The sequence below is a fragment of the Melozone crissalis genome, unplaced genomic scaffold, assembly GCF_028551555.1.
Source record: "Melozone crissalis strain CALT ecotype California unplaced genomic scaffold, PUWL_Pcris_2 ptg000068l_1, whole genome shotgun sequence".
In the NCBI taxonomy this organism is placed as follows: domain Eukaryota; kingdom Metazoa; phylum Chordata; class Aves; order Passeriformes; family Passerellidae; genus Melozone; species Melozone crissalis.
Window position 1 is genome coordinate 4,936,115 of NW_026535846.1, and position 12,303 is coordinate 4,948,417.

Below are 12,303 nucleotides of genomic sequence, written 5' to 3' on the forward strand. Positions count from 1 at the left end.
CTGCCAAACCAGAGTCCTGACTGCTGGGAGACAAACAGGAGCTGCCCACAACAGGAACAGGAGCAAAACTGTTCCATCAGGGGTGAAATTCCTGCTTTCAGTGCCTTGGTTAGCTCCCAGAGCTGAAGCAGGGTCTCTCTGAAAAGGAGAACCTCCCCTTGCCTCACCTTTCAGCAGCCAGGATATGAGGAGGAGGAGGGAGAAGCAAATAAAGTTAATTACCATGAGGTAACTGCAGGCACACTGAGGTTTGCCCAAACTTTTCATTTTTGGGGCAGAAGTGATCTCAACTCTCCAAAGAGCATCCTCAGTCCTAAAGAGCCTCCCTGTGTCCTGCTGGGAGAGCTAGAGCTACCTGTGCTTCCATTCCCCCACCTGCCAACCCCTGAACCTCCCCAGGCATTTCAGAGAGCTCTTTTAATTTCACATAGTTCTTTTGCACATTATAATCCAGGATTTTCAAAATTTTTGGAAAGTAAATTACATTCCCTCTAGCAAATAGAGGATTTCCCTGTGTGTTAATAATAACAATAAACTGATTATTCCCCCCAACAAAAGCCAAGCTGCTCAACACTGGTATTGTCCAAGGGTAGACAGAGGAGGGTTCATTCTCATTAAATTAGTTTTTGCTCTAATTTATTTTCCATATTTGCCTTTCTATTCTCACTTCTTCCTCATAAGCAGAATTGAGAGGTTTTTTTTCAAGAATCTCACAACATTACAAGTATTTATTAATTTAGACCCAAGAGTGCTTTAGTCCCTTTATTTCTGTGATTTACACTCCTAAGTCACCCAGGCTGCTTCTGTGGCAATCCTTGGGGTGCTCTGAGAGTGTCTCCCCCCATTCTGTGGGACAGAGAGAATCTGGGGAGTGCTCACAGACCAGAGCTCATAGATAACCACAGTCAGGTGAGTTAGTGAACAATTCTGATTTTGGGGGAGTCTAACTTCACACATGTTTTAAAGTACAGTGAGGAAATGTGTGGTAGCTCCATGTGGCACTGGGAGGAAACACCTGTGAAAAGATCACCCCACAAAATTCTTAGAAGATGGGCATAAGGATTTCCAAAGAAGGGATGAGGGAAATGAGTCCCACACATGAGATCTGAGACACTGTATTGTCCAAGGGTAGACAGAGGAGGGTTCATTCTCATGAAATTAATTTTTGCTCCAGTTTGTTTTCCACCTTCGCCTTTTCTATTCTCACTTCTTCCTCATAAGCAGAATTGAGAGGATTTTTTCAAGAATTTCACAACATTACAAGTATTTATGAATTTAGACCCCAAAGTGCTTTAGTTCTTTTATTTCTGTGATTTACACTCCTAAGTCACCCAGGCTGCTTCCATGGCAATCCTTGGGGTGCTCTGAGAGTGTCTCCCCCCATTCTGTGGGACAGAGAGAATCTGGGGAGTGCCCACAGGCCAGAGCTCATAGATAACCACAGTCAGGTGAGTTAGTGAACAATTCTGATTTTGGGAGAGTGAGTGAATAGTGAGTTAGTGAACACTAATTCTGGTGAGTTAGTGAACAATTCTGATTTAGGGGGAGTGAGTGAATTAGTGAGTTAGTGAACAATTCTGATTTAGGGAGAATCTAACTTCACACATGTTTTTAAAGTACAATGAGGAAAATGTGTGGTAGCTTCATGTGGCACTGGGAGGAAACACCTGCAAAAAGATCACTCCACAAAATTCACATAAAATGGGCATAATGATTTCCAAAGAAGGGATGAGGGAAATGACTCCCAAACATGAGATCTGAGACACTGGGACTCCTGAAGTGGCTGCCCACGTGCTGAGTTTCAGAGAACTCCTGCCTTAGGAAGGGCTTTCCTCTTTGCTGCTGCAGATCTGTGTGGACATAGACCCCAAAGCCCTGGGCAAGGTCAAAGCCCTGCCCTGCCCCTAAGGCAGAGCAATCCGAGGGGAACAGGATTCTCACTCTGTGTCTGTTCCCTTGCAGTACCCTTCTTCTGCAGAGATCAACTTCAAGAAGATGGTGTGGGACCCCAAGAGAGGCTTTGTCATCCCCTCCCACTCCTTTGTGCCCTCTGGGATCCTCACGTGCTCGGCCCACGTCAATGGCAGCGTCTTCAACTCCTACTACATGGCCCAGAGACTGGGTGAGTGCCTCAGTGTCCCTGGCACCTCCTGGGTGTCACTCCTTGCTCAGCCTCAGCTCTGTCTGAGACATCTCCCTGGGCTGCATCTGTGGCAAGTCCAAACTGGAATGCTAAAAGTAAACTCCTTCTTCCTTTTTTTCTCCCTATTCAATAGAACTTGGATTGGAGCCACTCCTGGTTTTGAAAAATGACCAAGTGCTGAGGTGGTACAAAACAGGAGTGTTTTATTCAAACCCCACCAAGGCTTTGTTTGCTTGGATTGAGCTGTATTTACATTAAAACAACTGCTGGTTCAGGACAAAGCAAACAGCAAGCAGCTTTCTTTTTGCTTCTGGTCATTAACCACGTGTGATCATCGTATAAAAACCTCACTACACTGCTAATTCACATCTTTGCTTTTTATAGATTTTCTCTTGGTGATTTACTACACCATTTCCCTTGGATTTACAGCTGAGCTTCGTCTCATAATTAAAATCTGAATTTGAAGCAACTAAACATTAAATTTTTGAGTGCTGGGCATTTATATGAAACCAATTAGAATTTATTTTCCTTTTGTTTTCCATGTATGTTCTTTATCTCCTCATATATCTTCTATTTACTCGGACTTCATTCCCACTAGCTTATGGCATCTTTCTACACAGTCAGCACTCAGCTTTGAACAACAGCCTTGTAAATTTGTGTGGCAGCCAAATAAAAGTCCTGTAAATCTCTCTCTTTCTCCTTTTTATTCCTTGTTGGAGTAATTTTTTATTAAAATAATGAATACAAACCTACAAAATCTCTTAGGCCATCCCTCTGCAGCTCAAAAGGACCCAGGAAATCCCTTTCTGTCATGTTACTGTCAGTGCCCAGGTGTGGCTTTGGTTTTAGCACCAAAAACTGATGGAAGCTCAGAGCTGATGTATTTAAGGCATTGACAAAGGTGTAAGAGCAAGACTTGGGGATCCTGTTGGGCGATTTGGGGACCCCATTCAAGGATTTGGGAATCTCATTCAGGAAGAAAAGGGAGCTGGGCAGGAGAGGGCAGGGGTAGCAGGTCTCATGTCCAGCAAAAGAGGATCCTCTCATTTTGAGGAGTCACTTTTGGAAACTCTTTTTTGTGGAGCTGATGAGAGGGTTGGAGCCATGGCACATGGCAGGGCAGCCATTCCTGACTGTGTCCATGTGAGCAGGGATCCAGTGGGGGATCCCTGACTGATGCAGGGAGTGTTGCTGCTCACAGCTTTGCCTCTCCCATTGCAGAGGGCAGAATACAGAACCTGGCTCTGAAGGCAAGTGCCAGAAAGCTGCTGGTTGGAGAAACTCTCAAGCTGGAGTGCAAAGCAGAGACCTTCATCAACGGGCGCATCGAGTTCATCTGGACGTGTCCCCGTGGCACAGTGAGTGCATGGAGTCCCTGCATTCCCCCTCCTCCCAAAATTCACAGGCATGAGAAAACCTCATTATTACTTCTTCTGAAATTATCCAACCATTTATAAGCCTATCATTGATTGAACTTTGTGTTTGGATGAATCTAAAACTTCTCAGCCCGACTTGAACCTGCAGATTAAACTGCAAACCTCACTAAATAAACCCTGGCAAGAAAAGCCAGGCATGTTTCCTTCTTTTTGGGAAGAAAAACTCCTTCATTCCTTCTGTCCTGGCTGTCTCACAGTGACAAGTCTCAAATGCAGGTTGTAAGCTGTCAATCTCCTCATCTATTTTGGTATTTATGAAGTAGGAAAAAGCAAAGGAAAACACAGCTGAACCTGTGGAAATCATCCCCAAAGAATGAAATGTAAATTCTGAGTCATGAGCTTTCTGTGGATACAATACAAAAGTGCCAAATTTGAAGTAGAAATAAGTAAGAGAATTAACATTTGAGGTACCAAACCCTCTCACTTCTTCTAAAAAAACAAAATAGAGGGGGATCATTTCCCAGATCAGTTCATTTGTCTGAGATTTTATTCTTGGGTCTGTTTGGTGCCAAGAATTAAAATAATTGGGGTTTTTTTCTTTTTAGTTCAGCAAAATATGCATTGTAAAGAAACATCTAAGCCTTTTGGGAAGGTGTAAAATATGATTCCTAAAAACTGATTAATTTTGATTTGTTTCCTTAAAAAAAAAAAATAATGTCTGAGTTTGTTTTGGTGAGGAAACTACAGAAAATATAACAGAATTTATAGAGGTCCAGGCACTACAGTGTTACTGAATGAATTTGGTTTCTTGAACCCCATATGGTGGAAAAGATTAGTTTTCCAATGAACTCTCCTTATATTTCTAACATTATAAATGTAAAACTTCTTGGCCAAATCTATGGGATCAAAAATCCTATCGAAAGCGATAATGCTTTCTAAAATTCCCCAGGAATTTGCATTGGCACTTGGCTATCATAATATATTGTATTTCTGTCATAATATATTTATTTTAGAAAGCAGGAGGTTTTTAATACAGAAAAAATACTGACTGTGACCAACATAAATTTAAAAACCCTCAAAACCAAACCCTCAGAGCACAGCTCTGACCCTGCAGCAGTTTTACCCTGAGATCCTGGGATTCAGTCCTGGAGAAGGGCTGGGATGCATCCCCTTGTTTACCTGCCCAGAACTGAGCACAAAGTGCCACCTTTCCACTCTGCTTCTCTCTCTTATTAGACTTGATAATGAAACTTCACACAAGAGCTCTTCCTGCTGATCTGCCTTTTATATTATTTATTTCAGTGATGGGGAGATGTGATGGTTTTGATACAAATCACTGCTTTCCTTTACTGGCAGCCTTGGAAAGGGCGAGCACAATCATCCAGTTTACTCTGCTTTCTGACCCTGTTTTTTGTGTCTCCCAGCACCCCCACCCCAGGAGAACAATGGACCAGAGTGATGTGGTGTACAAAGCTGGCAGCAGCCTGGTAATTGAAAATGTCACCATGGAAGATGGGGGCCTGTACATCTGCAGGACATTCAATGCCACCAGGCTGGAGGCCAATGTCACTGTCACCGTGTATGGTGAGTGCTGCAGCCAAACCAGGATGGACCAGGAACCAGCAGTGCTCAGCTTAGAGGACAATGCCAGGCTCTAAAATCTGTTGATTGAAATGGCACTAGGGATAAAGTCAACCTTAATCATCTAAAACCTCTAATTAGTCAATGAGAGTCAGCTCCCATGTCTTCAAACAAACTCAAGAGGTACATTTAGATGGGATATTGGGAAGGAATCCCTCCCTGGGAGGGTGGAGAGGCCCTGGCACAGTGCTCAGAGCAGCTGTGGCTGCCCCTGGATCCCTGGCAGTGTCCCAGGCCGGGTTGGAGCAGCCTGGGACAATGGGAGGTGTCCCTGCCATGGCAGGGATGGCACTGGATGGGCTTTAAGGTCCCTCCCAGTCCAAACCATTCTGGGATTCTGTAATGTCTGGGGAGCTGAACTGCTTGAAAGACCTGGCACCAAGCAGGGTTGCTGAGACCCTGGAAAATCCCTCCTGTGGGCTCCACCTGGACAAGAGATGCCCCAGGGGCAATGCAAGGGCATATCCTCTGCTTTCCATGTGAATTCCTCCATGTGGGAACAGCCCTTCCTGGCTGAGGCTGGGCTGCAAGGGGAGCTGAGGGAACAGCCTGGTCCATTTGGTTGTGTGCAGGTCTGTATTGGAAAAAATCCCAGGTGGGAACAGAGCAATCCCAGGTGTGAGCTCTGTGCTGTGCCAGAGCTGCCATTCCAAGTCTCCCTGCTCATTTCTCTCCCCAGAAAAACCCTACATCACGGTCTCACACAAGAAAGGGCCTTACTACGAGATCACCTCAGGACACAAGTCCCTCAAGCTGGCTGCCAAGGTGGATGCCTTTCCTCGGCCCACTGTCACCTGGTGAGTGCCCCAGCAACAGCAGGAACACCTGGGCTCCTTTAGGAATCCTGTCTGGAACAGATCACCACCATTCCTCACTCACCACACAGGTCAGAGATGGGCTCAGAGCTGTGGGCTGAGCTCAGCTGAGGAGCTGTGGCTCCACTCTGGGCTCCTGAGCTCTGGGAGGCTGGGCCATCATTCCCAGGTATTATTGTCACTGCTTTAATTGAAGGGATGGGACCACAGTTGGGTTAAGAACAATTTATTGCTCAGATAAACATCAGTCTCAAAGGCCATGAGATTTAAAAGAGCACACAGTCAGCCATGGCTCAAAGTAGTCACAAGTTCTTCATTACAAGACAATATAGAACTTTCTGATCCAATGGACAGTTGTCACAAAGTTAATTTTGCTTTTCTAACCTATCACCTTTACTCACTTCTGCTGCACTGCAGATACTTTTATCCAGTGGGCTCCTATCCCACATGCACACATATGCTTCTATTATAACATCTGAACCCTCAGCTTACTCTGTACAATTCCACCCTTACACTATAAACCCTTCACCATCTTACCCAATACTTAGCAATTCCTACTTACTTAAGGCATCTTCTTACTTAAAACTATAAAAACATAAGTTTATTATTTTACTGCTTAACGTCGTGTACATTGTTTTTACATCCATCCAAGCTTCTTCCAAGGCTGCAGATCAAACCCCTCAGTGTCTCTGGAAGTTTCTATCTTTCCCTTTCTCACACCCAGGCTGTGTTCTTCTCCTTGCCCTCCAAGGAAAAAAGTGTGTTTCACTTTCTCTGGGCACAGAATGATTTGGGAGATCCAAGGAGAAAGGTCTCAGGGAAGGGTTTCCTGCTTACCCCCAGCAGTGGTGGTCAGTCTGAAAGGGGCAGGGGATAACAGCAAAAGGACATATTTTTAACATAAGAAATTGTTTCTCTCTAGAACATTTAAATAATGTCCTCCAATCCTGTGCTGACAGATCCTTGTAGTGAATCGTCCTCTAAATGCTCCACCAGGAGTGCAATGGATCTGCTAAACAGGAGGGGCAACCAACAGCAGCTCCAGGAGATATTCAAGTCTCTCTTTACCCTTTCATGACTTGTCCTCTCTCCTGCTCTGTATTTAACGACCCCATCCAGTGCCTTTTCCATCTTTAACTGCATTAAATCCCATGAGACAGCTGGCAGGGGCGTGCCTGTCCTGGCAGAGAAGATGGCATTTCCCTGGAGCACCTGCCCTCAGCCAGCTGAGAGCCTGGCAGGCAACAAAAGGATGCTCAGGGCTGGCCTTGCTGCATTTTATTAGCAGTGAAATAACATGAAATCCTCTAATTTTAGTGGAAGCAGTGCCAGGAGGTGTTTTTAATTGCTGCTGTTATTTAGGGATGGGGATGTTTTGGGAGCTGAAGTGGGGAGCGACCCCCTCTCCCTGCCAAGCCTTTGTTCCTGGACTCACTGTGGGGCTCTTTGGTGGCTGCCTGGGACCACCAGAGCTGCCTTCCCCTGGAGCCCCAGCTGTTGATGTTGGAGGTCTCTCAGGATGGTTGTTTTTATGACTGCAGAGGAAGTTTCCAGCATCCTCAGGCAGTGGGAGATGCCCCAGCATCCTTCCACCAGCCCCAAAGCTCCATGTGTGGCAAAGCCTGGCCTGTTTCCTAACCATAACCCCACGTGTGAGGGGAGCAGTGGAGAGGGGCCTCTCCTGCAGATGCTGCTCTCCTGCCCTGAGGGAATATTCCAGGCTGGGAATTCCTCACTGACCTCCCTATGGACCAACCTTCTCCAGGTCACAGAGTTTAACTTTTTCAGAAGCAGTAAAGGCTCACAGAGACATCCTGAGAGACAATTCTGCTGAATTCATCTCTTCCTTTAAAACTGGTGACACACATTTTGCTATTCCATGATTTCCCACACTTGCTGTTGCCCATTCAGCTTCATTTGGGGGCATTTAGACCATAGTTGAGCATGTGAGAGGCACTGTTCATTCAGATAAAATCAAACACCTTTTTTCTGTGTGGAATGAATCTATCCCACAGCACTGGAGATGAGAATCAGTTCTGGTGTGGAAGGGTAACAGGAATAAATATCCAATCCAAGCAGTGATTCTAGACCTGCATTTCCCTTGCTGGGATGACCCTTTAGCCCTTAATGGGTGGGTGACAGGGTTTCTGAGGGTTCACAGGGACATGACAAGCCTTGATGGAACTTCCCACACAGGTACAAGGATGGCAAACTGATCAAGGACAACCACACCTGCTATGAGCCAGATCCACTGAAATACAGACTGGGAATACGAGATGTGAGACCAAAACATGCTGGGAACTACACCATGGTCCTGAGCAACCCCAAATATGGCCTCTACAAGAACCTCACCATGCAGCTGGTGGTTACAGGTAAGGACTCGTTGTGTATAATTCCTTCTGCTGGGTTAGTTATCCTGTTTTGTGTGATCCTACTGTGCCAGTCTGCAGGAATGGGTGGGAGTTCCCAGGGTTTAGCACTGCCCAGAGATCACCACCCCCCTCAGGAGCCACTGAACCCCTCATTTCAGCTGCTCTGAGGAGCTGGTGTGACTCTGGCTCATGCAAGTCCCTTCCCCTGGGACACTGCACCTCCCACAGCACTGAGTGCTGGGACAGTGGCTCCACACAGGGAGGTGGAAATGCCTGAAAGGCCACAAACATCACATTATTATAGGAGCTTGGGAGGATATTGAGTAGAGAGGTCTTAGAACTGGGGGCAGAGTTTCCCAAGAGAAAGGCTGGAAGTTTTATCCCTTGAGATTTCAAAGCAGCTTGGGCAAAGCACTGGAGAACATCTGCTGGGACAGGAAGGGTCCCAGTGGGGCTGACGGAAGGAACTGGAGGAGCTGCCCTGGCTTTCATGTCTGTCCATCATCCTGCTCCAGATCTATTTTCTAAATCTGCATTTTCTGTTCTGCCACTTCTCTGCTGGCAGCATTTGAGGGACAGGTTCTTTTTCAGGGGAATTTGGAGAAAACTGTGCACTGAAGCAGGTTCACTTGCCATAGAGGGAAAATAGATACTGGAACACTATTTATTAGCCTTCCTGGGTGGATAATGCAGGGCAGAGCCACATTGTCTCTTTGCACATCCCCTGCCTCTTTTAATCCATTGAATTTGGCAACAGAGATTGAATTCTGAGGCCAAGTAGGAGTTCAACAAAAGTTAGCTCTGCTTTTCTTTTATATTTTCCACTTGGGCAGTGAGTAGTTACTGAAACAGGTTTGCTCTCTTTTCTGGAGTGAATTCTTCTCTCCTTCCCCTCTTTACACCTAAAACTATTCTCCATTGTCCAATTTTTACATACTTATGTATTGTTGCTTCCAGCAGTTGTGTTTTTCTCATTTCACCTTTCAGAAAGGAATAATGTCTAAAAATAGAGAACTTGTCACTTAGGTACATCTGACCTATTAAAATGTTAAATAAGATATGATAGCTTAAAAACCTGAAGTAAGACATAAGTTAATGTGTGATTGAGGAGAGGAGGGAGCCAAGAACATGCTCATGGTCAGGTCCTGCAGCTCAGCTGAGCAGGAGGAACGTGTTAAGCTGCATAATTTGTCCACTTGAGATTGTTTTTGCACACAATGGTTTTGCCTCTTCAGAGAACAGAAACGTTGAAAGGAAGAGAAATGAAGAATGATAATAAACTATCTTGTCAAGGTAAATATTGGTGTTTGCGTGCACAAGGGAGCGTTTCCTCGAGGAGCTGCCGTTCCCCAAACAGGCAACCAAAAACAAACAGAGCCTTTTTCTGTCAGCAAGAGGCTATTTCAGGATCAAACCACTCCTGCACAAGCTTTTCATGTCCATGGTTTGTCCAAGCTTGGGGCATCCCACCCCTCACACAGTGCTGCTCATCCTCAGCCTTTCCAGGGATCAGCCCAGCAAGGCCTTCATCAGCCATAACTATTTAATTGCAACCCCCCCATTTCTCAAAGTCCAGCAGCTGCAGGGATGTCCCCAACTGTCCCGTGGTGATGCACAGGGAAACCACAGAGCAAGTGTCCCTTTTCTGGTGACAGGAAGTCAGGGAATGAGAGCAGAACAAGGAAAAACCTGCCCAGGGTGCCATGGGTGAAAACTGAGGCTGCAGACAGGAAGGGTTTGCTTGGCTGCAGCAGGACTGGCACCCAGCACCCTGGGAATTCTGCCATCCCTGCAGCACCCAGGGAATCCTGGCATCCCTGCAGCACCCAGGGAATTCTGCCATCCCTGCAGCACCCAGGGAATCCTGGCATCCCTGCAGCACCCAGGGAATTCTGCCATCCCTGCCAGGCTTTTCCCTGCAGCACCAGGAATTTCTCTCATCCCTGCAGCACCCAGGGAATCCTGGCATCCCTGCAGCACCCTGGGAATCCTGCCATTCCTGCCAGGCTCTTCCCTGCAGCACCCAGGGAATTCTGCCATCCCTGCAGCACCAGGGAATCCTGGCATCCCTGCCAGGCTCTTCCCTGCAGCACCAGCCTGATGTGCTCTGTGTGAAGCCCTCAGCCCAGGAGAGACTGATTTTACTGAGATTCATGTGGTAGAGCCCAAAAAGGACAAAATGGGCTCTTGAAGCTGCTCCAAACTGCCCTTTCTCTTGTGTTTCCCATCAGAGGGCAGGGACAGCTTTTTCAGGAGCTGCTTTTTCAGATCTGGGATTTCCTTTCAAGTACACTCTGAAGCTCCAAACTGAAAGCAGATTGGAATTTTTCCCTTAACTCTCCACAAATAACCTGGCACTTTATCTCCAGCCATCATGACTGATACCTGGGTATCACACCTGAATAGATTAAATTGCTTGGAGTTTCAGCAGGCTCTGAGGCAAGAGAAGGAGACCAAAACACACTTTGTAGCCCCCTTCTGCAGGGATTATCTGAAAGAAACCACCTCTGAGCTGGAGGTGTGATTAATGTCTCTGCTCAGAACCAGAGGCAGCCTGCAATTACTGAAGCTGGGATTTGAACACAGGGATTAGTGGAACTGATGGAAAAATCCTCTTGGGCTTCAAGTGGACACAGTGGGTGGAGTGTCAGTTTTGCATGGCGTCTAAAAGGTGGAGCCTGCACCTGATAAACCTCCTGCTGAGTAATGACCATGTACCCTGAGAGTGAAGAGCAATTTCTGTTTGAATAACAGCATTGCTCCCCAAATCCAGGGCCAGCCTTTCACTTCAGAGGTGAATCTAAGAAAGGGAGTGAGTTCTGGTCCACCCTGTTGAAGAGAAGAGGGAAAATTACGTAAGCAGACTTTGGAATGAGGAGAGAAATGCCATTTGCATGGTTTCTGTTGCTGCAAGGGACACTGCAGTGCAGAAATGGTCAGTAATCACACAGCCCCCTCTCCTGAGAGTCTCTTCACAACAATCCATCGTTGGTGTGCCCCAGGTACTCAGCTGGCACTTAGCGTGCTGTGACAAAGCCATCAGCTGCATTTTTGGGCTGGGTGCAGAGGAAGTTTGAAGTTAAAATTGTTGTGAATTGTTTTGCACAAACAAAGTATAAACAGCAGCAGGGCTCGACCCTCAGATTGCTCTGTCTGAATTTTGGCAGTGTGTTTTATCCACTAATAATGGGAGCAGAGGAGAACCCTTTAAGCAGGATGAGAACAGGATCAGAAGAGCCCTGCCTGGGCCCTGTGGGCAGAGTCTCTCCTGAGACACTGCTGCAGCTTTCCTTGGAGTCACCTCCTGGGTGTTTAACTGGGAGAAATCCCAGAGTTCTGCCCCACTGTAGGCACAGGGAGTTTCTCTCCACAGGAATGAGTCAAACATTAGGAGATATTTCCCAAAGCTTGATTTGGTGACAAAACTGAGGAGTACCTGCAGAGGGATCAAGTGGGGAGGGAGCAAAATGGGCAAATAACTCCAGAGCTGCAGGGTGGGAACTGAGAGAAAAAAGGTCCAGCAAGGAACTGCCTGGCCTGGAGGAGAATCGTGCAGCTATTCCAAAAATGCCTCTGTGAGAAGTGGCTTAGCTGTGCCTCTGGTCACCCCTGCTCCCACTGCAGCTGGAATTTATTCTTGCAGGAGCACATATCTCCATGTGGAGTCACCTTGGCTCCTTGTAGGACTCAGGTCCCCAGGAGGTAGCTGATTGCATTTTCTAAACACTCCTTCTTTACATATTTACACATCAAACACTGTCCAAGAGCGGCGTGTTGCTGTGGTTTTGTTTTGTTTGATTAAATTCTTACTGAGAAAAGCTTTGAGAAAATAATGTCCTGAAGAATTTGGAAGGGAGGGAGCAAGGAGAAGGAACAATCCTAGCAAACAGCTGGTGGCTGAAAATCTGAGCCAGCCAAGGAGGAGAGATGTGGGAGAAAAGAGTTATTCCAGGCTG

At 46.5% G+C, this 12,303-nt stretch overlaps 1 protein-coding gene across 2 annotated transcripts in view; it reads left to right on the forward strand.

Annotated features, from left to right (window-relative positions):
- LOC128945886 (vascular endothelial growth factor receptor kdr-like) overlaps positions 1-12,303 on the forward strand; it is a 125,895-nt gene that overhangs the window by 54,088 nt on the left and 59,504 nt on the right. For both annotated transcript variants that reach the window (XM_054289789.1, XM_054289790.1), the window contains exons 5-9: positions 1,963-2,122; positions 3,365-3,501; positions 4,944-5,103; positions 5,840-5,957; positions 8,172-8,347. In XM_054289789.1, the coding sequence (XP_054145764.1) occupies positions 1,963-2,122; positions 3,365-3,501; positions 4,944-5,103; positions 5,840-5,957; positions 8,172-8,347 (751 nt within the window). The remainder of the gene's footprint in view (positions 1-1,962; positions 2,123-3,364; positions 3,502-4,943; positions 5,104-5,839; positions 5,958-8,171; positions 8,348-12,303) is intronic.